Here is a 25,396-nt window from a genome sequence, read left to right on the forward strand (position 1 = left end):
CTTGAAGTGCCAAAACCTACGGGGCTATGGATCAAGAGCTGGAAAGTGGCATTAGGCTGGATAGCTCTTTTTCGGCCGGCACAGAAACAATGGGCCGAATGGTCTCCTTCTGTGCCGTAAATTTCTATGATTCTATTCTGTGATATATTGAAATCAGCAATGATTTCGACAGAGTCCAAAAAACAGTGACATGGATCTTGTGCTTGATGTCAGGTGCATGTTTTTTAAATAAATCATCTGAGGTGCACTTTAGAAGAATCAGTGGTGGTATAAAACATTTTTTTGGTAGAATTTTCATTAAAAAAAACTTCACTTTTCATCTGGATTAGAAAGGCCAAAAGCAAGGGAGCTGAGGATCAGAGCTGAGAGATGAGCTTAAATGACCTAGTAAGTTTTATTTAACTGGGGGCTGGACCTAGAGGAATTGGGGCTGCCAGAGAAAATGATTGCTACGACTGAAGTTAGAGCAGAATTGTGTAGGAATTAGGAGGGGACATAGGTAGATCGGCAGATGGAGTAATATTTGGAGTTGGGTCTAAACAGCCTACTAAATGGGACCAAAGCTGCCAAATAAAATGGCTGCGAGAGCTGAGGAAAGCCTGGACGAGAACAAACGTAGAATGGTAGGTGTGAAGTTGGGAATAGAGATTAAATGGACCAGTAAGTTTATTAATGTTTTCTAGCAGGGCTGATCTGGGACCCCGAAGAAAGGTGCAGATCGGGTCAGAGACCGGATCAACTTGTAAGCAGGGAGAGCATGTAGCACAATGGTGTCTAGTATTCAGAGGTCTGCACTGCCATTTAACCCTGAGATGAGCTTCTGACCACATATCTGCTCCATCACCAAGACCGTTACTTCTACCTCCGTAACATCACCCGATTCCACCCCTGCCTCAGCTCATCTGCTGCTGAAACTCTCATCCATGCCTTTGTTACCTCTAGACTTGACTATTACAGTACTCTCTTTGGCTGGCCTCCCCCCTTCCACCCTCCATAAACTTGAACTCATCCAAAACTCTGCTGCCCGTATCCTAACTCGCACCAGGTTCCGTTCACCCACCACCCCTGTGCTCGCTGACCTACATTGGCTCCCAGTCTGGCAATGTCTTGATTTTAAAATTCTGATCCTGGTTTTCAAATCTCTCCATGGCCTCGCCCCAACCTATTTCTGTAACCTCCAGCCCTATAACCTTCCAAGATCTCTGCACTCCTCCAATTCTGGCCTCTTGCGCATCCCTGATTTTAATCACTCCACTCCACCATTGGCGACCATGCCTTCAGCTGCTTGGGCCCTAAGCTCTGGAATTCCCTCCCTAAGCCTCTCTACCTCTTGTCCTTTAAGACACTCCTTAAAATCTACCTCTTTGACCAAGCTTATTGATCAGCTGTCCTAATATCTCCTTATGTAGCTCGGTGTCAAATATTGTTTGATAACAGTGCTGATAATGCCTTGGGACAGTTTACTACGTTAAAGGTGCTTTATAAATGCAAGTTGTTAATTTTTTTGCTTTTTAATTATTACTACAGCTGGTAGCCCATTGCCACAACAGGCATTACTAAATCCTGACACAGGAAATAAGGGTGACAAATAGAAAGATTCAAGAATTTTAATATATAGATTTATTTTAAAAAGATATGAGCATGTTGAGAGCATTTTCCTGACCTAGAGTTTAGAGGTGCTGTAAAGAAAATTGACTTAGAAAGGGAAACAGGTCAACCATGAGTGGAAAGAGGTTATGAATAAGGCACCTTGTTCATAACTTGGAAAACTTACCATTTTTTCTATACTAATGACTTGGATGGGATAGCATGAGCAAAATCTCTAAGATTATACCAAAATAGGAGGTGGGGAAATGAGGAATTCTATAAACAGATTTTATGTGTTAGATTTTTTTAAATGTAGTTGGGCCACAAGGTGGCAGATGCAATTCATTGCCGATAAGTGTAAAATAATTATTATAGAAGCAAGGAAACAAAAAAAAGCATAGTTGTAGTGTATGTGCCTTTAAGAGCCCCATGTGTACTGTAATGCCGGTAATGGCCACTCGGGCTATATAAGCCTGTATATTGTGTTGTATCAGTTAGTTCCCCTCCAGACTTTGTTTAGTAAACACCTATGAAACCAACTCCTGTCTTCAGTGTCTCTATCAACATACAGACACAACAATAGTTAGTAATTTATGTTAAATGGAACCATGGTACAACGTGCGATGAACAGGAAGGACTTCCAGGTATAGTAGGTGCTTAGCAAAAATAAAAACGGAACAAATATAGTTACTCGGTTGCATTAATGGAGGGATGGAATACAAATCAAAAGGTTGCATTGTATGTATAAGTACTGAGGGAGTGCTCTACTGTTGGAGGTTCCATCTTTTGGATGAGACATTAAATTGCGGTCCCGTCTCCCCTCTCAGGTGGATGTAAAAGATCCCATGGCACTATTCGAAGAAGAGCAAAGTAGTTCAGTGTTCTGCCCAATATTTATCACTCGGCTAACCCCACCAAAAGAGATTATCTGGTCATTTATTACAGTGGTGTTTGTAGAACCCTGCTGTGTGCAAATTGGCTGCCATGTTTGCTTACATTACGACAGTGACAACAATTCATATGTATAGTCCCTACCACTTACACAATCCATGCTTATCCCGGGCAGCCGCCTTTATCAGACAAATTATGGTAACAACTTGCCAGTACTATTGATTTCAATTACAAAGACGGCAGTTACAACACAATGGCTCAGATTTTGCTCTCAGTGGCGAAGGAACAGTGCTCGACGTTCACCTCGCTGATAGCTGCCCAGAGTTTTTGCGGGTTTCTCAGTGGAAATTTCCTCTAATCCTGCGTCTTTTCCAGCACGGCACCCTCTACAGGGGATCTGTGGCATCCATGAACAGGAAAAAGAAACAGCGAGGCTCTTCAACCAATCAGATTGAAGAATCCTCACTGAGACACGCAGGGGTCGATTTTAGCTGAGCCGTGAGGCGGGCTTTGAGGCATGTGGGGGGTTAAAATCGCAAAAACTGGGGGTCGGGACCCCCCCCCCGGCCTGGTTCCTGACACTGAGCCATTTTAACCCAGGTGTGTCTGATGGTCCCGAATCAGTCCCACCTCCAACAGGCATGACTGGTCTTTAAGGCCCTTAATCAGCAATAATTGGCCTTTATAATCCCATTTCAACAGGCCCTTGCATTTTTAACCCTTTTCCCACGTATAACACGCCTGGTGGGGATCACGCCTGTGAAACCTGGTGTGAGCACTATTGGCTTGCTGACTATCAGCTGCAGGTCAACCATTAAAGAGGAGATTTGATCAGTCCTGTGGAAGGTTGGAGCCTCACACACATCTCCAGTGTGACCTGGGAAACCCCGCTCACCACCTTCACTCAGCGCTTCCTCAACAGAGGCATATACCAGAAGCATGGGTGCCATTTAGGGGCCAGCGCTTGGAAGTGGCTTGAGAGCACCTTGCTGCACATCAGGGGGCCATGGGGACCTGTACCTGCACTGGCAGTCCTACTCAGAAGGACTTCCATGAAGGTCTGGTTTCTCTGTTCAATAGATGCCCATCGCTCCTCAAGAGATGTCATTCTATTATGAACACTCACCATGTTTTCCATACCCTGGCGACTTATCTCCTCCATGGAGGTTGCCATCCTTTCCATGGTGATGCGTTCATGCGCCAATGACTCCACAAAGGCTCTGCTCATGTCTGCTATGGACTCCTCCATTCGCTCCACACTCACATCGACCCTGGAGACAAAACCTGCCAGAGACTCCTGCATCTGTTCCTGGAGTTCCAGCCCCGCTGATCTTATGGATGGACCCAGAGGCAGAGGGTCGACATGCAGCTGAGCCGAGCTGGCAGAGTCCTGCGCCCTCCGACTAGCACTCTCCATTGCTGTCCCTGTCTCCACAATCTGCTGATGCTCACTTGTGAGCTGTGATACACCAGGTGACAACACGACTCTATGTCCTGAAGGTCCCACCGAGGTGTGAGTGTCTGCGCTGGTGCTGGGTGCGCTGAATTCTGCTGATGCTGTGCCCTCAGAGGTTGCAGATTCCTCTGAGGAGTCTGGAAGCTTGGGCTCTTCCTCCTGGATAGTGGGGACGGGGACTCTCGATGGTCCTGTGGGGGAGTAAAGGAAAGAGTTAGAGATGTGAGGTCAAGGTTACATGCACATTGCATATTGCAGATGATCATAGGTCCTTCTGTTATAGCTTCAGAATCATTATCAGCGACAAATGCAATGTCAATGAGAGAGATGGAAAACTATTCTGTCACCAGCTTGCTGTGATGCACCCGTCTGTCCGTCCCCCACTTGCGCCTCATCCTCCAGTCGTACGATCTCCAGGACTGCCTCCTCCCAGGGGGTGAGGTGGGCTACTGATGGTGGCCCTCCTCCTGTCCTCGCTCGTTCTCTTTTATTGTGAGCTCTCTTTTCCTGCAATGAGGGAGACAAGTGGAGTTTGAGTGAGAATGAAGGAGTGAGTGTAGAGAATCCATAGCATAGATGCTTAGAAGGAGACAAAGATGGAGTGAGGTGGCAAGACCAAGGGCCCTCCCTGTGTGTTGTCAGTTGTTTTCATAGCATCAGAGTGATAGGGAGTGTGAGGGCTGCATAGTCGAATAGTTAGGTGAATGTGAGCATATGTAAGAAGTCACATAACACCAGGTTATAGTCCAACAGTTTCATTTGAAATCACAAGCTTTCGGAGCGCTGCTCCTTCGTCACCTGACGAAGGAGCAGCGCTCCGAAAGCTTGTGATTTCAAATAAAACTGTTGGACTATAACCTGGTGTTGTGTGACTTCTTACATTTGTCCACCCCAGTCCAACACCGGCATCTCTACACAATGTGAGCATAGAGAGAGAGGGAATGGGTAAGGGTGCATGGATGTCAGTGTCAAGTGGGATGTGGAGGAAGAGATTGCTAAAGCTGAGTGCTGGTGAGGAGAGGCAATGGAGATCAGATTGAGAGTGATGGGAACTTCATACTCACTTTTCCAGTGTGCTGAAGGTCATGAAATCTCTTCCTGCACTGTATCCAGGTTCTGCGGGTAGCCGATAAGGAGTTGACCTCCTCTGCCACTTGCAGCCACGCAGCCTTTGTCTGCTGGGGAGGCATCTTCCTCCCTGATGAAGGGAAGAGCACCTCCTTGTGAGCTCTTGCTCCCTACTAAAGCCTGCAGGGCAACGTCATCAAAATGGGGTGCAGACCTCGGTCTTTCTCTTGCCATTCTGCTTCCAGCTCAGTGTATCAGCAAATGCCAAAAGGTTGGCAGCCTGCAGAAGAAGCAAGGCTTGTTGCAGACCCTAAATGCAGCAGCAATAATGACGTCATTATATGCGACTTTCTGACTAGAAATACTCATTTGTCAAGGGTTCCCACACGTTGGAAATCAATTGGCCAATTGAGTTAAAATTGCATCAATCTCACAGACCCATTTAGATTCGTGTGGGAAACACCAAATTCGGGGAACCCGACAATTCCCCGCACCTGAGTTAAAATCGACCCCGCAGAGTCTAATCCAGGAAGTATAAACCAGGAAATATAAATTAGATTTAAATTATGTACAGAAAGCGAAATAAAGATTGGGAAATACAGATGGGATTAAGGGAGAGAGATAAAAGAGACAGACTGAAAAAAAAATTTTAAATTTAAATTTAAAAAAAAAAAAAAAAAATTTCCACACTGATTTTCTTAGTGATTGAGACTCCACGCTTGTAAAATTAATTTTCAGGGCCAGAGAGGTTGTTCAGCAGTAATTGTCACTTATTACGCCGTTAAAAACTCACTTACTCCTGAATGCACCAACCCTAACTTTTTCAGACGTTTTTATTGCGCAAGTGGGCAAATATAACCAGTTCATACTGTTGCAGTCACTTCGATACGGAGTCTATCGGCAAGGACTGCAACAACGCACCCTGTGGAGGAGTGGGGTATCTCTGACAACAGCTTCTGGATTTCCGCGTTTAACTGTGCATGTGCGGATGGCACAAGTTGCTATCCGATTTACCCAGTAATAACAGTGAGCACTAATAGCCTCAGTTATTATTACCACAAAATCCGGGCTATTAAGTGGGCCAGCTTTTTCGGGTAATTCAGTAAGTTTTTTGCATGTCATTAAAGTACAATTAAGTGCTGTTTACTATTTACCTAAGCAGCTTTTGAGTGCTGTCCTCCCCTTTAATGTGTTTTTAATGCCCCAGGAACAGTTGATTGAAACTGCTCGAAGTTTCCACTTTCCAACTGCCGTAATTGTTAACAGTGCGAATAGCTGCTGAAGACTTCAGGCAGCTTCAATCAGCTGTTCACTAAATACATATGATCTGTTGGTATCCATTTAAATAAATTATTATCCAATTTTGGATTGATTTAGCATTGTCCAGTACAGTCCCCACCACTTTTTAACTAGATTAGAGATCCTAGATCCGTACCTCTTCAAAATGTTAGGCACTAGGGAGTCCAATAGATTTAGTGTCCACTGCGTTCGCCCGAACTTACCTGCTATACACAGTGGGGACTGTATTTCATTAGCTGTGAAGCACTTTAGGATGTCTTGAGGACATGAAAGACGCTATATAAATGTTGTGGTTATGTTACTGAACTAGTAATCCAGAGAATGTGAATTCAATTCCCACTTGAGAATTGAATTCAGTTTTAAAAATCTTGAAATAATAAAGCTGTTATCAATAAAGGTGGCCAGGAAGCTGTTGGATTGCTGTAAAAACCCAATTGGTTCACTTATGTCCTTTAGGGAAAGAAACCTTCTGTCATTCCCCAGTCTGGCCTATATGTGACCCCAGTCTCACACCAATGTGGCTGACTCTTACCTGCCCTCAAAGGTGGCCTAACAAGCTATCAAATGTATCAAACTGATATCAGCCATTCAAGAAGAAGGCCCACCACCTCTTCCTCAGGGCAACTAGGGATGGGCAATAAATACCAGCCTTGCCCATATCCTAAAATGAATTTTTAAAAATCCTAACCTACTAGTCAGACCCAGCTGGAGTACTGTGTGCAGTTCAGGTCACCTAATCATGGTGAGCAACACGGATAATTCAGGTATCGGGGATTTAAATTATGATTCAAAGGCCAAATTGGATTTGTTATTTTAGAATATATGAATTTTGAGATGAGCTAATTGAGGTTTTCAAGATTATGAAGAGAACTGACAAATGTGATCCAGAGAAATTATTCACTATGATGAAGGACTCACAAGTTCAAAATTAGGAAGTTAGGACTAAGAGGAGAAATCAGGTGGAACATGTCACCCAAAGTATAATAAAGGTAGAATAAATGATCACGGAAGGTCAGTAAAGAAAACTGTATCAATAGCTTCACAAGACAATTCTATGCATTTCATTAAAGATGAAGGATTGAAAGATATTGGCTTGATTGCACCTAAAAATGTTACGTTCTTAAAGCTATATACCCATACTTTGAAACTCTAGCTCAGAAGCTTTCCTGACATACCACTGGGGCTTCAGCTTCAACTGTCAGACAGAAAGAACTCTAGCTATTCTGACAAGGCTATCCGAAGAGCGAGACACTAGCAAATGGGTTGAACGTGAGATCAGAAATTCTGTGGTGTCTCTGGTGATTATTATTTTTTAAATGATCCTTTGGCAGGTGAAACAACTGCAGTATCTGCTCACCCCACCTTCCGCACCTACAGTCACGAGACTAATTATTGTCTCTTGAGATGTTCAAGATTTCTTTCATTATCAGGAAGTAAAGACTCAGCTGTGACTGTTGTAATTAGGAGAATGCACCAAATGGTATCCCCCATGTGATTGTAGCTGTCTCAGCATCTGTGTTTCTAGTGCCGACACGGTGCCTGTTAACACCATACTGTGAACTGGTTTTGGCTTTAACAAGTTGCCACTGGTAACTTGGTTAATGCTGGTGTGCTTTAGGCCTCACTGGTTTATCAATTCTAAATCTATAAATCATGATCCATTATCATCAGCAACTTGTGATATATGCCTCCAATCCATTACCTCACCCTAGTGATGTTCTGGAGCCTAATGCTGTCCTGGAAACTTCACTGGACCCTGAAAGGAACTCTTGACAGCCCTCAGTTGACCAAAGTACTATTAAGCCAAATGGGGCTTAAGTAGAGTAATTCCTGGGTAGCCTGGGACAAATAGAAGACTTTCCCTCTTCAATTGCCCCTCCCCCAGATTGGAATTTCCCGGGGGTCCTGCACGGGGTGAAATCCTGGCGTAACTGGGTTCTACCCAAATTCTGTCCTCCCCGCTGGTGATGTGCTCACTCTCTAGCTCCCAGAATTTCGAAGCCTTTATCGTTTTTTGGAGAATAGCCTGATGACATGGAAGACATTTTTGACTGATGAGCACTCTTAACCCCAGGCACACAATACACATTCCCATGATATGGAAGGAAGAGAATCACTGGAAGGATTTTTCATACCAGTTGACTATTGTAAAAGCCTTGGAGCACATTTTATAATACTTAAAGCTACAACAAAATGTCCCAAGGCACTTTGCAGAGGCATGAGGAAAATGTAGATGCTGTGCCAAAGAAAGGGCGGAGATGGATTTTAGAATGGTCTTAAAGATGGAGGGGTTTAGGAAGGGAATTGTAGAGAGTGAGGCATAAGCAGCAGAAAGCACATTGGAGCAATGGGAGGGGTGAATTTACAAGAGGTTAGAGTGAGGAAGGGAGAGTGCAGGGGGGGAAGTGGGGCGGTGTAGTAGGGTTAAAAGAGGTCACAGATAACATGGGGCTAGGCCATAGAGGGATTTAAACACAAAGATGAAAATGTTCAGTTTCAGCTGTTGGAACTGGCAGCAATGTAGGTCACCGAGGGTGAGTGAGACTTGGTGTGGGATAGGATATGAGTTTTGCATGATTTAAAGTTTATGGAAGGTAGAGGATGGGAGGCCACCCAAGAGCGCTTTGGAATAATCAAGTCTGGAAATGGCAAAGGCATGGACAAGGGTTTCAGTGGAAGATGGGCTGAGGTAGGTGTAATGATCAATAACATGTCATTCTATAGTGGACACTAGGTGGAGCCGTAGAGCTGTGTAGAGCCGTATGTACATAAGACTACACTACCCAGCTGTATGTATATTAAGACTACATTACCCATGAGGCACTAGGCTACCCACAAGGCAGCAGTCAAGATGGATGCCTCTACAGATACTGTACCTAGTCCACATGTGCTCAATAAAAGTGTCTAGCAAAAGCTAGCTGTGTTCATAATAAGAATGTCTATTTATTAATGAACATAAGAGTAGGTGTGAGGCATGTGACGTTATGGAGGTGGAAGTACGTGTTCTTTGTTTTGTAGACGGTATGGGGTCGGAAGCTCCGCTCGGGGTCAAACAGGACACCTATTTATCATGAGCAACACCATGGAAAGTACAATCTTCTAGTGGTGTCTAAGCTTTTCACTTCATGGGCTGCATAAATACATGCCATGGAGTTTCAGGAGCAACAAGTAGAGTTTAAATCCCATTATTTTGTATATATTTCATGTTGCAGATCATAATTTTCTGATTTAGAATTGGTCAACCAGTGAGGCAACTGCACTAAAAAGCCTTTACAAAGCTCCAAGCCCACAACATTTAAACAGGACAAACAGGTAACTACAAATAGGACTGAGTTGCTTGGGCTTCAAAGACTGAAGCCAGGGCTTGGGAGCTGTAGGTTAGACACGCTATCACTAATATATGAAAAATGCACAGACACCATACTCCAAACATAACACTTGCTTTTGTATTTGTAGCAATCTGGAAATGCTGGGTGCTTCTGACCTGCAACTTGAAACTGACCAGCAAAGTTCCCTCACCACACAATAACTTAAAAGACCTGATGACCTGCATCCTCAGGTCTTAAAATAAGTGGCTGCAGAGATAGTGGATGCATTGGTTGTAATCTTCCAAAATTCCCTAGACTCTGGGAAGGTCCCAGCGGATTGGAAAACTGCAAATGTAATGCCCATATTCAAGAAAGGAAGGAGACAGAAAGCAGGAAACTATAAGCCAGTTAGCCTAACATCTGTCATTGGGAAAATGCTGGAATCCATTATTAAGGAAGTAGTAGCAGGACATTTAAAAAATCATAATACAATCAAGCAGAGTCAACATGGTTTTATAAAAGGGAAATCGTGTTTGACAAATTTATGAGAGTTCTTTGAGGATGTAACGAGCAGGGTGGATAAAGGGGAACTAGTAGATGTAGTGTATTTGGATTTCCAAAAGGCATTTGATAAGGTGCCACATAAAAGGTTATTGCACAAGATAAGAGTTCATAGTGTTGGGGGTAATATATTAGCATGGATAGAGGATTGCCTAGCTAATAGAAAACAGAGTGTGTCAGGATAAATGGGTATTTTCAGGTTGGCAAACTGTAACTAGTGCCATAGGGATCAGTGCTGGGACCTCAACCATTTACAATCTATATTAATGACTTGGATGAAGGGACCGAGTGTAATGTAGCCACGATAGGTGGGAAAGCAAGTTGTGAGGAGGACACAAAGGGGTCAATTTTCTGGCCGCCGTCGGGCGGCTTTTCAGGCGGCCGGGGGCCAAAAATCGCTGAAAAAGCGGATTAGGACCCCCCCCCCCTGCCTAATTCCCCGCCCCGTCCGACTTTCGGACCGCCGTTTCCCCGTGACCCGCTTCAGTCCCGGCCGCCGCTGGCGGGACTGGTCGTCGGCACACTAATGACCAATAATTACCTTGTTGAAGAAGAGTTTCTGGGGCCGTTGCAACTTTGGGGCTTTCCTCACATCAAACACGCCTGCGGGGAACCCCGCTGATGAGACCTGGCGTGAAGCTTGCCGGCTTGCTTGCTGTCAGCTGCAGGTCAGGGAAAGCTGCGATTTAAAGGGACAGCACTTGTATGTTGAAGGACCTTGTTGTTGCAGGTTTGGGGCTACTTCTTCAAGGCTTAGGCACAGCTGTGGAAGGTTGGCGCCTCACACACTTCTCCAATGCGATCTCCTGGGAAGCCCCTCTCGCCACCCTCACTCAGTGCTTCCTCAGCGGAGGCATCTGCGAGAAGCATGGGACGCCTTTTTTTCCTTCCCTTCTTGCCATTACAGGATCTCCAGCAGCAGAGGCGGCAGAACCAGGAACAGCAGAATGAGCACCAGGCTGCTGCTCACTCACCTGAAGCTGCATAGGCCAGAAGGGGCCAGCGCTTGGAAGTGGCTTGAGAGCACCTTGCTGCGCTTTAGGGGGACATGGGGACCCATTTCTGCACTGGCAGTCCTACTCAGAAGGACTTCCATGAAGACCTGGTTTCTCTGTTCAACAGATGGCCAATGCTCCTCAAGAGATGTCATTCTCTTATGAGCACTCACCATGTTTTCCCTACCCTGGCGAGTTATCTCCTCCATGGAGGTTACCAACCTTTCCATGGTGATGCGTTCATGCGCCAATGACTCCACAAAGGCTCTGCTCATGGTCGCTGTGGACTCCTCCATTCGCTCCACACTCGCAGCGACCCTGGAGATAAAACCTGCCAGAGACTCCTGCATCTGTGCATGGAGATCCATCACCTCTTCTCTTGCGGATGGACCTAGAGACACAGGGTCGACATGCAGCTGAGCTGAGTTGGCAGAGTCCTGCACCCTCCGATGAGGACTCTCCACTGCTGTCCCTGTCTCCAGAATCTGCTGAGGCTCACTTGTGAGCTGTGAAACACCAGGTGACAACACTACTCTGTCCTGAAGGTCCCCCCGAGGTGTGTGTGTCTGCGCTGGTGCTGGGTGCGCTTACTTCTGCTGACGCTGTGCCCTCAGAGGTTGGAGCTTCTTCTGAGGAGTCTGGCTGCACAGCCTCTTCCTTCTCCACAGTAAGGACGGGGGCTCTGGATGGTACTGTGCGGGAGTAAAGGAAGGAGTTAGAGATGTAATGCCAAGGTTCTTCTGGTGACTCCCAGCGAGTTGGCATCTGCTGACACCTGCATCCATGCAGCATTGGTCTCAGTGGGAGGCCCCTTCCTCCCTGACCTAGGGAAGAGGACCTCCCTGTGGGCCCTAACCCCATCCAATAATGCCTGCAGTGAAGCCTCATTGAATCTGAAGGCAGCTCGGGGTCTGGCACTGGCCACAGCTGCTGCAGGCTCCTCTGCCATCCTGTATGGTTCGTTTGGAAGCCTTCAGAGGATCCAGTGCTTGCTATGGACCTTGAAAGCACCACAAATGATGACATCATACTGTGGGGATTTCTGACTCGAATTGGACAATTAGCAAGGCTTCCCACGTGCTGGGAATTAATTGGCCAATTGAGGGAAAATTGCGTAGAGCTGGCTGACACTTTTTTATGTGTGTCAGAAACCCCACATTTGGGGAAACCCGACCATTTCCCACGCAAGCCGAAAATCGGGGCCAAAGAGTCTGCAAAGGGATATAGATAGGTTAAGTGAGTGGGCAAAAATTTGGCAGATGGAGTATAATGTGGGAAAATGTGAGGTTATCCACTTTGGTAGGAAGAATAGAAAAGCAAAATATTATTTAAATGGAGACCACAGAATGCTGCGGCACAGAGGAATCGCATACATGAAACACAAAAAGTTAGCATGCAGGTACAGCAAGTAATTAGGAAGGCAAATGGAATGTTGGCCTTTATTGCAAAGGGGGATGGAGTATCAAAGTAGGGAAGTTTTGCTACAACTGTACAGGGCGTTGGTGAGACCACACCTAGGGTATTGCGTACAGTTTTGGTCTCCTTATTTAAGGAGGGATATACTTGCATTGGAGGCAGTTCAAAGAAGGTTCACTAGGTTGATTCCTGGGATGAAGGGGTTGCCTTATGAGGGAAATTTCAGCAGGTTGGGCCTATACTCATTGGAGTTTAGAAGAATGAGAGGTGATCTTATTGACAGGGTAGATGCAGAGAGGATGTTTTCCCTCGTGGGGGAATCTAGAACTAGGGGGCATAGTTTCAGAATAAGGGGTCACCCATTTAAGACGGAGATGAGGAGGAATTTCTTCTCTGAGGGTCATGCATCTTTTGAATTCTCTACACCAGAGAGCTGTGGAGGTTGAGTCATTGAATATATTCAAGGCGAGTCGAGGGTTATGGGGAACAGGCAAAAAGGTGGAGTTGAGGCCAAGATCAGATCAGCCATGATCTTATTGAATGGCGGAGCAGACTCGAGGGGCCAAATGGCCTACTCCTGCTCCTATTTCTTATGTTCTTATGTAACCCCGCTATTTAGGAAAGGAGGGAGAGAGAAAATGGGGAACTACATTACAAGAGGATTTGAGTACAGGAGTAAAAAAGTCTTACTCCAGTTATATAAGGCCTTGGTGAGACCACACCTGGAATACTGTGTACAGTTTTGGTCTCCTTACCTAAGGAAGGATATACTTGCCATAGAGGGAGTGCAACGAAGGTTCACTAGATTGATTCCAGGGATGGCGGGACTGTCGTATGAGAAGAGATTGAGTAAACTAGGCCTGTATTCTCTTGAATTCACAAGAATGAGAGGGGATCTCATTGAAGGATATAAAATTATTACAGGGTTTGATAGGGTGGATGCTGGGAGAATGTTTCCCTTGGCTGGGGAGTCTAGAACCAGGGGTCACAACCTCAGGATAAAGGGTAGGCCATTCAGGACTGAGATGAGAAGAAATTTCTTCACACAGAGGGTGGTGAATCTTTGGACTTCTCTACCCCAGAGGGCTGTGGAGGCTCAGTCATTGGGTATATTCAAAACAGAAGTCGATAGATTCCTGACTAGTAAGGGCATCAAGGGATATGGCGATAGGGCCGGTGAATGGAGTTGAGGCGGAAGATCAGCCATGATCTCATTGAATGGCGGAGCAGGCTTGAGGGGCTGAATGGCCTACTCCTGCTCCTATTTCTTATGTTCTTATGTAATTAAAAGTGAAATAAAAAACCTCCACAAATCCTAATGAAAGAGAAATGGGTTAATTGAGCTGACTATAATAAAATGCAGGAGCATGTTAAAAAGGTAATCGGAGTGTCAAGCATGGACCTAGAAATGAAAACAGCGGCGGAGGCTAAAAACAACAGTTAAAAAATGTTTTAGTACTAGAACAGTAAGATAGCAGTCAGTAAAGAGTGAAAACCCTAAAAGATGCAAATAGGCTTAAAACTGATGACAAAGACAAAATTCTAAATAATATAGCAATTTCTTCCCCTAAGTATTCATGAGTACCAGTAGATTAGAAACAGATTACCCATATTCAAAAACAAGGACAAAATGGTCAGAGGCAACAACACCATTAGTCTTACTTTCACTTCTTGTAAAATAATGGAATCAGTTAACAGGAGTATACTTGAGGGTAATTTCATAATAATCTAGTAAACTGCAGTCAACAGTATAGCTCCCTTATACTGCATGGGAGTAGGAGAGGTTACATGGGAGGCACGCCAATCAAAACGTTTTAAAGAGCAGTCTTCTGTTCTGATTTTTCCATGGCAAAAATGTTATTGATGCCTCATATTTTGTAATCATTTTCTTCCCCAAGTTAGTTGCAAATTTCTACCATTTTCTGGAACCATTTAATGCTTCCATTTGGTAGTGCATTGTGTGTGTTATCTTGGGTCTTCGGTCATTGTCTTCGGTCCCCACCACAAACTCCATTCCCTAGCCACCGACTCCATCCCTCTCCCTGGCAACTGTCTGAGGCTGAACCAGGCTGTTCGCAACCTTGGTGTCATATTTGACCCCGAGATGAGCTTCCGACCACATATCCACGCTATCACTAAGACCAACTATTTTCACCTCCGTAACATTACTCGACTTTTCCCCTGCCTCAGCTCATCTGCTGCTGAAACTCTCATCCATGCCTTTGTTACCTATAGACTTCACTATTCCAACACACTCCTGGCTGGCCACCCACGTTCTGCCCTCCGTAAACTTGAGGTCATCCAAAACTTTGCTGCCAGGTCCGAACTCACACCAAATCCCGTTCACCCATCACCCCTGTGCTTGCTGATCTACATTGGCTCCTAGTTAAGCAACGCCTCGATTTTAAATTCTCATCCTTGTTTTCAAATCCCTCCATGGCCTCACCCCTCCCTATCTCTGTGATCTTCTCCAGCCCTACAACCCTCCGAGATATCTGCGCTCCTCCAATTCTGGCCTCTTGAGCATCCCCAATTTTAATCGCTCCACCATTGGCGACCATGCCTTCAATGCCAATGCCCTAAGCTCTGAAATTCCCTCCCTAAACCTCTCTACCTCTTTCTTCCTTTAAGTCATTCCTTAAAACCTACCTCTTTGACCAAGCTTTTGGTCATCTGCCCTAATATCTCCTTATGTGGCTGGGTGTCAAACTTTGTTTGAGAACGCTCCTGTGAAGTGCCTTGGGATATTTTACTACGTTAAAGGCGCTATATAAATGCAAGTTGCCGTTGTTGTCTTAATAGTCCATTTATACAAATTAAAGAATGAAAAAGTCTTGACAAGGTAAGTAATCTTTCTTTTCACTGTGAGGCCACGGGAATTAATTTCTAGTCCTCATATCAGTTTAGCTGCCATTTTATTGATGAAGCTTTTACCGTTTTAATTATTTACCTAACATAATACATAATGAGGAATTGTAGGACGCAAAATTGTATCTTTCTTGTGACCTGCTGACCAGAATGGATTCATGACTTTTCTGGTTGCGAGTTAGCAGATTAGTTTACTGATGGAATAATATCCCACAACTCCATCATTTATGCTCTATTTACCACTAGTAAAGGTTAATTGAATACTTCAGCAAATAAAGTTAATAATTACTAATTATGTAGGCATTCGTTGAGGACAGAATGGAGGTCAGCTGATACCCCTGTGATTAAATAGTCTGCTGACAAACTCACACATAGTAAAAAAAGGATACTTAAGTGAGGTACTGCAGGATATTTGCAGATCCATACCTGAGCAAGGAGTCAACATCTTCAATATGGGAGATGGGGAAGGCAAAGACCTGCAAAAGAGGAAGAGAAGCTACAAGTAAACATTCATTCGAAAGCTAATCCAAATGGTAGTAAAATCTACTATAAAACTAATAGTGTATATGTCTGAAAAGACAATTTCAACAATTGAAAATGTTTTGAGAAACTGCATTTAATAAAATGCACTGAGGAAAATAAATATTTTTGCCTCTTCTACACATTGATTTGGTTGAGCTGTTCATGGAAAGATCTGAAAACTTAAATCTGTAATGGATAATTTCAGAAATAAAAACCGATTTAGCAGAAATTATACTAAAACAGCATTGTCACTCTAGTAGTGCTCTACAGTAAATTATTGTAATGGCCCGCTAATTAATGCAAAAGGGTCTTCAGAGATTTCAAGTGCAAAGGCTGAACAGTATTCGTAACTCTCAAAATAATGTGCCATTTAACACATGACACATGATAGGTATTGATTCTACTTAGCAGTATTTATCTTAGTATAAAATGTTATTTCCTTTCTGCCTCTGTGCTGGTCATGCATCTGTTATTAGTTAAATTGGGTGTCCAAAGGTCACAGAACTGAGATAATTGGTGAAGACTCAACTTAAACATATCACATTAATATTTTATTTCCTTTAAACTTTTAGTGGAAGACTTAGAAATATAGTACAGTATTGTTCAGGTAATTTTATTTGTATGACATATATGGCTTTGCAGCTATTTTAAAAGTTTGTTTTCTGAATTGCTTGTAGAGTTTATCAACAATTCTAAAGCTTTTATACCTATATCAGTGGTTGATATCCTGGACACTGGGGCTGCATTTTTCACCATGGATCACTTAAATGTTTATGGAGTCATAGTACAATTACTACATCTTGTGTTATTTTCTGATTTTCATGAGTACCTTTATCAACATATGCTGCAGTTGGCAAAGACACAGATCAGGCTATGCCTACATTCAGTGCAGTGAAGCACGATTTGAATGTTACATATTAACTTGGTCAGTTTTATATTAACAGAAAACAGCAGTCAATTTTTGTATCCTAGGATACATTCAGTATGGGTTTAGTTTTGTTTATTTAAACCTGCCATATTCTAGAAAGCTTTCAGATTAAATGTGAGAATATTTGGGATTTATGTATATTCGCCTATTCAGTTTTAGTCTACAGGTACCAAGTGTTATTGAGAAAGGGGTGTGAAGAGAGGCACAGATGTGAGGCACAAAGTAGCGTCTCTGCTGGTCTAGCAGCCTTTGTTTCCACAACACCCTGATTAACCCTCAGTCTTCATGGTTCAGTAACTCCCTGATAGATCAAGTTTAAACTAGTGTGTATTAGCACATTTGTTACTCTTAGAGGAACAGTTGGTCGTTCATTGTAGGCTGCTGTTTTTTTTCTCAATTTGGAGAAGTAACGGGCAAAGCTAAATTATTTAACCCTTTGTGAACTTATGTAGCCAATATACCAAAATGTAACCAGATTACATAAAATATTTGGAATTTTCAACTTTACTGTAAAGAAATTTCATGCAACTTTTTGCATTTGTCATCCATTTTGATATTCAGCATTGAAATTTTCTTTAGCAAATGAATGTTAGAAAATGTGCACACTTGTATAGCTGCAAAGTGTCCATGAGTTAATGCAGCATTTATATTTTTAAGAGGGCAATTGATAAAAATGAGAGAGAAACTTTCAGATGCTTAAAGTTGGAAAAAGTGAGCATTCATTGATTCATTTAACGCTTACTTGACTATGCATTTAGTATGATTAAAAGTTCTAATATTATAAACCAAGAAATGCTTTATAAAATGTATTGTTCTAAACCTAGGCAGACTACAAAACACTGTTCCAGATGGGTATTGCAGTATCTCTTGTACAATTCCCAAAAGGCACATTTCATTTTATGTATACCATGCAAAGCTTTTCAATGTGGTTTCTTATTACATGAAACAAGACCTCTGCATATGCCTCATTGACAAAATATTCTAATGGAAACCAAAGGACACCACTGTGAAGAATACTTACTTTTTGAGGTCATTTTCTTTAATGGGGGATTTGGGGAGCAATAACACACACTAAGTTCGATCGCAGCTTTGCCTTCGATCTTTTTATTTTCTTTCCAGTTTTGAAGAAGGGTTTCAACCCGAAACGTCAACTCAAATTTCTCTCCACAGATGTTGCCTGACCTGCTGAGTTTTTCCAGCATTCTCTGTTGTTATTTTTAACACACACTAAGTGTTCTCCCTGATCCAGTGTTTGGGCATTAAGATCATATATGCCATAGAAGAGGCATTCTTCAAAATGGATTTTTGCTGCAGCTTTCAGTATTCTCATTAGTAAACAAAACAATCAAAGATGCAAAAAAAGTAAGTTAATTATTTAGTCACATTTTAGAGACACATTATGACTGGTAAAGTTGCATATCCTTGCTGAATTAAAAAAGTTTGTCAACATTAACTACATTGGCTCAGAATTTGCAGTTGTAATGACAGCGAAACTGTCACCATTCGCTGCCATTACGGTGTAAAATTGACAGCAACTTCTGGCGTCCGCACATGCGTAGTTAAACGCGGAAATCTGGAAGTTGTTGTCAGTGATACCCTGCTCCTCCACAGGGTGCGCTGTTGCAGTCTTCGCAGATGCAATCAATACAGAATCAGTGATTTGATGTGAACTTCAACTTTTTACGCACTATTCTAGCTATAAAAACCATTGAAAAAGTCAAGTCTTGTTGAATGAGGTGTAACTGAGTTTTTAACAGCATAATTACTGCTGAACAACCTCTCTGGCCCTGAAAATCTAATTTTATAAACATGGAGTGTCATTCCCTCCATTCCGTGATAAAAATTCTATAGATTTTTAAAATAATAAAAAATCATTTTTTTAAAGTGTATGATATTTCAGCTTCTGCCTTAATCCCATGTATATGGCCCAATTTTTATTTTGCTGTCTGTAAAATGATTAAAAAGTGAATGATAATTTTACTTCCTGGCTTGCTGTCTGAGAATTTTACAATCTGATTGGCTGCTCAGCCTGGTTGATGACTGTTCCTGGATGTCACAGATCCTCTATAGATGGCACCAGAATGAAATTGACATCACAGAGCCTGCTAAATCTTTGTGGGCAGCTTTCTTCGAGGTCAGTAGCAAGCAACATCCCTTCACCGCTGACCAAAAAATCTGGGCCATTATTTTCTAATCTATGTCAGCTTGTCTCAGTGGTAGCACTCTTACCTCTGAATCATGTCAGAAGGTTGTGGGTTCCAGCTCCAATCTAGGACTGACATTTCAATGGTGTATTAAGGGAATGCTGCATTGTTGGAGGTGCTGCCTTTCAGATGAGATGGTAAACCAGCCTCTACGAGTGGACTTAAAAGATCCCATGAACGAAGAGTTCTCCCAGTGGCCTGGCCAACTTTTCTCCCTCAACCAAAGCCACTAAAAAACAGATTGATTGGCCATTAATCTTGTTGCTTGCGGGACCTTACTATGCATGAATGGGCTACTGCATTTTCTGACAGAAAACAGTGACTACACTTCAAAAGTAATCGCTGTAAATATAAAAGCAATCAATGTTGTGTACACAACCTGCAGGACCTGAGAACAAATGCTGAAAATAATGGCATGCTTTAAGGAAGTTGCTATGGTAAGGCTACCAAACAGAAATTTCCCAGGTAGATGGCCCCAAGATACATTCACAAAAAAGTGTGATCCATGAAAATCCTTCACAGCTCTTTCATTGCTTACCATATATTTCTATGGCAAACACTCAAGCTACAACTGAAAACCATGCATACTAACCTCCTAAAGGGCTTTCACTAGTAAATTGTTAGGACATGATTGGAATCTCAGGTCCTTGCAGTGCCCTGTCCCTTCACTTCCTCAAGACCACCTTCCAGGTACCCAATGAAAGGCAGGGTCCTCCAAAGGCACCCTTCATAAGACGGTGCACATAGCTGGGATAGACACTGCCATTCCCTACCCTCTAGAGTCACATCTCCCTCTGCTTTTCTTAAGGTAATTATTCTGTAGGTAGTTCAGCCTCTGGCAGGTGGCTCAGATCTAGAGTCAGAAGTTCTGAAGTAGTGGGAAATATTCAAGTGGGAGACCCAGTGAACCCCACCTTCGATCAGAGTGCCAATTTATTTGATGCTTTCAGCACTAAGATGATCCAAAGTCTCAATGTCTTGACCCCAGAAGACACTGCATCCAGGATAGAGCCCCTTCTCAGAATTTCTCAAACCTTTAATTCTTTCATTGCCGGTTTGGCTGTGTTTATTGGGAGGCACTTGAGAATTGCAGCAGGAGCTATTACAAATGCTCTTTAATGACAAGGTAGACAAGTGGAGGAGCTGTAAGAGAGTTTCAGTGTTTGTTCCCTCTGCATAAAACCCAGAATTGGTCAAAGATTCTGTTGATGGAGCACAAAAGAATCTGATCAATTCTGGATTTTTGTGCAAAGGGACCAGCTCCACCATTCCATTTTCTAAACTCAGTAAAATATATTTTTTATCACTTATAACTCCAGTGTCGTATTTCCTTTTCATGCCAGTCTTCCAAACCCAATTCATATGCAGATTGGAACACTCTGGCATGTTGTTTGTTCACCCTCCTGGCTGTAACAGCTCCTGGGACTTTCAGTCAGCTGTGGTGCTGTTTTATCCTTGGTGTCCTGCTGCCATTAATATATTCATGTGGAGTGTATCTTGACTTGTGCCAGTTGCAACAGATAAATTATTTCCACTCTGTAAATGTTGCATTTACATCCATGCCCAGAGTAATGCATGTATGTAAGATGATGTAAAAATAATATGTTCATAGCGATGTGGTGAAACCTACAAGTATTAGTTCATGCTGCTTCGTTATACATCATTAACAAGTCAAAACTGCCTAACTTTGCTTTGCTTGACACTACACCTGAAAATCAAGTCAAAATTCAAACTCAGCCCTGGTGCAAATGTCAGTGATGGCTGGGAACTACACTAAGGTACCTTGTTTTCTGACATTGTGCAAAACTGTGTTATGGCACTGCTCTCATCCCCATACCTAACTAATATCTGTGAATTTGTAACGATTTAATAGTTCTGAATGTTTAGCTGCAGGTTGTTCCATCTTAAATAGACTTTTTAAAATCTGTGCAACTTATGATTGCTTCATTTCTTAAAGACAACGAGTAATATTTGCTCTATGAAAACACTTGCAATAGTTATACTTAAAATTTTGTATTAATCTAACAACCCCAAAGATATGCCTCATGAAATGTGAAATAATGTTTGTATTTAAATATGAATTACTATAACATTGTTGACAGCTTTTTGAAATATATACTTTTTTGCATAGTATCCACCAAAACATTGAAAAGACATGTAAAATAAAACATAAATAGTTAGAATATATTCAAAGTTTAACTCCTTTCATAATACATATGTTTCTTTTTTATCCTCTTGAAGTCTTCCCCTTCCTGAGCCTGACTAACAGCAGAGAATCTCCTTTGCACCTGCTCCTGCTGTGGCCCCACTGTTTGGCAGACTACAAATGCAGCAAATTGTAGTATCAGATCTCATCACCAACTGTGCACCAGGGTTATCATTGAATCCCTGTTGAGAGGCGTTCCCCTTCCATTCCCCAGGAGAGGACTTTTTCTGTTGCCTTCAGTTTCAAATCTGAACTATGACCCTAGCATTTTCCCAATTTTGCCCTTCCATAATACCAAAGGTGATGGTGGAATGAGTCATTCCAGCTCTCCTAACATCTTCCAATGCTCATTAGCAGGTCAGGGCTTCATTGGCCTGAGGGCCATTCAGGTGTCAGATTCACATAACGAGGATGCTCTGAGGGAATTAGGGGGGGGAAAAAACTCCAGTTTATTGCGCTTTGCAGATTTTCTCCAGCTGTATTAGAAAGCACAGCTGAAAACTGACCCGGTGAAGTGAAATTGAAATTGTTAAACTTTAAGAATCATAGCCAATTAGAAAATATTCCATTGCAGCATATTCTTGAATAAGCATATGATAATGTTAACAGTTTACAATGTTGGAAAAACTGGAAACTTTCTTCAAACAGTGGAAGGTTTTTCTGTATTTATGGTTGCTACATAAAGCATTATACAGCTTCTCCAATTCAACAACCATCTCCCAGTTATTAGCAGAAATTCAAGATTCTAAACAAGTACTCCGCACCTGACCTTTTTATGGGGTGAAAATAAATTCTATCATTGAAACAAAGAGCAATTTTATTGCAAGTGGTATGCACTGAAGATTAATGAATAAATAAGAGCACAATAAGAGTTTTTTGGGGAGATTGGATTTTTTTAGTTGTGTAAGACAGTGTGGTGGCACAGCACATCAATGTGCAAATGGTGTGTTGCAGAGTAATATGATTTAGACTTGTTACTGTGATTTCCACACATAATTAGTTCTGGATCCACATGTCAGCGGATCTGTGGTTCAGAGGTAACGTTTAGAGTGGAAATGAGGCACTTCTCCACATGGAGAGTGGAATGGTTGGGGGAGACTGATCCCAACCTGTCAAGCACCAATTACAGAGCAGTATGAGGAAAGGCTTGGAAGTTGATTGGGATTTACATGATCTGCAGAGAGCTTAAAGAAGGTTAAGTAAAAGGCTCTGGGGTATTCCGACATGAGGGTTTTAATATTTCTCACTCAAGTTGCATGAGTATATTTGAGGCAAAAATATGTACATAGGCCCTCAAAGCAAAGACTTCAATTTTTAACTTGTGTGGATGGTTAATATTCATTGTTCTCATTCTGTGCATGGTTTGGAGGCAGTTGTAGACATCACTGATATGTGCTCAGGATGGAGGACGTTTTCTGCAGATAAGGATCCATGCTCCAATTGACTAACTTTTTTTGTTTTTAAAGAAGATTTAAAAATCTAGCTTCAATAAATCTGTGGATACTGCAGTTAGGTTCCTATTTTGACTTTAGACAAGAGTGCAATTGATCTACAAATTAATGCTTGGGTTAAAAAAAATCTCTACAACTTAAGTGTGCAGTTTTGATGTGTTCCCCAGGTTTACACTTGGTCAATGGAGGAAAGTGACTGCATGGTAAACTTGGAATTTGTGCACTTTCAAATTCAATTGCCCAATTTAGAGGTGTACCATGGGTCTGGAAAACAGATGTGACTTTCACTTGTAAGTAAATATAAAACAAGTACAAAAAATGCAATAAAGCAGATGCTGACAGGTAAGTTGTGAATATGTCCATGGGGATCGCTACACACAAGGAAAATATGGTTCTAATTATTGTTAAAATAACATATAACTAAGAAAGCCACAGTGGAATAAGAGCTGAATTAATTTTTTAAAAATTTATTTTGCAGGATTTTTTCCAAACAGACCAAAGTCCCTGAAAGTTATTATCAACCCATATAGTCACAAAAAGGAAGCTAAACAAGTCTATTATGAACAAGTTGCACCTCTTTTCAAGCTAGCTGACATCAAGACTGACATCACCAGTAAGTTATCCAAAGTTTCATGTGTGCATCTCATATCTAACGTTTGAGACTGGTACCTAGGCAACGGGGACCTTACATTAACTGTATGGTTTAATGTAACGTGGCAAACTGAATGGACTTAAAATTAAATATTATAGCGTGGAGTTGTGCAGCTGAATGTCAGAGAGAGCTAAGTAAAAGCCATTTATCACTAGATTCATTCAATTATATAAAATAATACCATGAAATTTTGAATCAGACTTGTAGATGCTCATGGGTAGTGCATTTTCTGATATTTCACTTGCAGCAAGCATCGCCCTTTATCCTCTCCTCTTCTCCCTCCCTTCCCATCCTTCTCCCCCCTTCTTCCTTCCTCTCCATTCCCTTTCCCATTTGTCTTCCTCTCCATTCCCTTTCCCCTTTGTCTTCCTCTCCCCACTCATTTCTCAACCTTCCTCTCACATCCCTCTCTTACCCCCTCTACCTGCCTCCTCCTTCTCTCCTCCTCTTCCTTCTCTCTCCTCCTTCCTTTTTCTTTGTCATTATCTCCTCCTCTGCCGTCTCTTTTTTCCCTTCTCTCTCCTCCTCCTCCTCTTCTTTCTCTCTCTTCTCTCCTCCCCATCCCTTTTCTATACTTCTCCCCTCTCCTCCATACTCCTCACCTCCCCCTCACCTGCGCCTTTCCTCCACCTCGCCTCGACTCATCTTCTCAACCACTTCTCCTCGTCCCCATTCCTTACTTCTCCCTCCCCTCCTTTTTCCACAGTTCCATCACCTTGACAACAATTGAACTCTGATCTGAAGCTCTGTTTAATTAATAGCAGCTCTTCCCCATTCAAGCATATTCTTTCTCCTGATGTCTTTAGAACTGCTTCTCCAGTTCTTTATAAAAGCCTAGAACCCACATGATAGCTTAGTTCTTCCTCCAACTGCCCAGCACCTGGTTTGAGAAAGTTGTCCAAGCTCCTAGCATTGCTTTTAGTCAGTTCCAGAGCCTGCCCGTGCAGGTTTTGATAGATTTTAGGAGAGATAAATTGTCTTTAAACTCTTAACTGCTTATCAGTTATATATTTATCTGTCTTATCAGAGAGGAGATGGCAAGGGCAGCTGAGATGGAGATTGAAATCAGAGGATGAGGATTCGCTCAATTCATAGGCTGAAGGAGGATATCTCTGTGAAAAACTCAGGATGGGGTTACGGGGCACTGCAGATGACATGCGTTTTAAAGGAGAGGCGAGGGGGTGGAACAAGATGAGGTGCTTGAAGGAGGAGAAGGTACCACTACAGCTGGGGGAGAGATTAAGACTATGTTGTAATTTGGTGATAAGGGCCACACTACAAACGTAGCAATTTAGGCAGTGCATGTGGTGGAATGTTTGGTGCAGGTGTTGCCACCAAGTTTCAGTGAAAGCCAGAATGTCAATGGAATTGTCCACAATAAGGTCATGGATGGCAAAGGCCTTATATTTGAATGAACAGACATTCTGGAGGGAAATGTGGTGGGGGCGGTGATTGTTGATCCAGAAGGGTCCAAGGGGGCAGTGGTGGGTGGGTGGGGTGAGTGTGGCAGGAAGGCGGTTAGCCCTCCAGTGGGTGTGTTGGGTATGAAGGTCTGCAAGAGAGGAGGATGGGGAAGTTGGGGTTGCTGCTCATAAGGTGAATGCTGACAGTGGCACAGAGGGTAGCTGTGGGCTTATTCAAGTGGGAATTGAAGCCTTGAATGATGGCAGGAAGGCAATGAAACAGTGATGGAAAACAAAGGAAGACTGCAATTGTATAGCACCTTTCACAATCTCGGGATGCCCAAAGTGCTTTACAACCAATGAAGTACTACTGAAGTATAGTTACTGTTATAATGTAGGAAACACGGCAGCCAAAAAGCGCAGAGCAGTATCCCCCAAACAGCAATGTGATAATGGTCAGATAATTTTTGGGGGGATGTTGGTTGAGGGATAAATCTTGGCTAGGACACCGGGGAGAAATTTCTTGCTCTTCTTTGAAATAGTACAGTACCATCATCTTCTTCTTTCGTATGGTAGTAGCA

The 25,396-nt window shown here is 42.7% G+C and overlaps 1 protein-coding gene across 10 annotated transcripts in view; it reads left to right on the forward strand.

The window, feature by feature from the left end:
• The window catches only part of cerkl (CERK like autophagy regulator), a 270,368-nt gene that overhangs the window by 113,362 nt on the left and 131,610 nt on the right, over positions 1-25,396 (forward strand). For 9 of the 10 annotated variants that reach the window (XR_015078153.1, XR_015078154.1, XR_015078155.1 and 6 more), the window contains one exon: positions 23,239-23,373. The exons of the other annotated variant lie outside the window; for it this stretch is intronic. Coding sequence is in view for 6 of the 9 variants with exons in the window: in XM_085985970.1 (XP_085842096.1) it covers positions 23,239-23,373 (135 nt within the window). In the remaining 3 variants the exon portion in view is untranslated. The remainder of the gene's footprint in view (positions 1-23,238; positions 23,374-25,396) is intronic. 10 annotated transcript variants of the gene reach the window in all.

Source organism: Somniosus microcephalus, chromosome 4 (assembly GCF_052327205.1).
Source record: "Somniosus microcephalus isolate GS21.2 chromosome 4, FLI_Smic_1.0, whole genome shotgun sequence".
Taxonomy (NCBI): domain Eukaryota; kingdom Metazoa; phylum Chordata; class Chondrichthyes; order Squaliformes; family Somniosidae; genus Somniosus; species Somniosus microcephalus.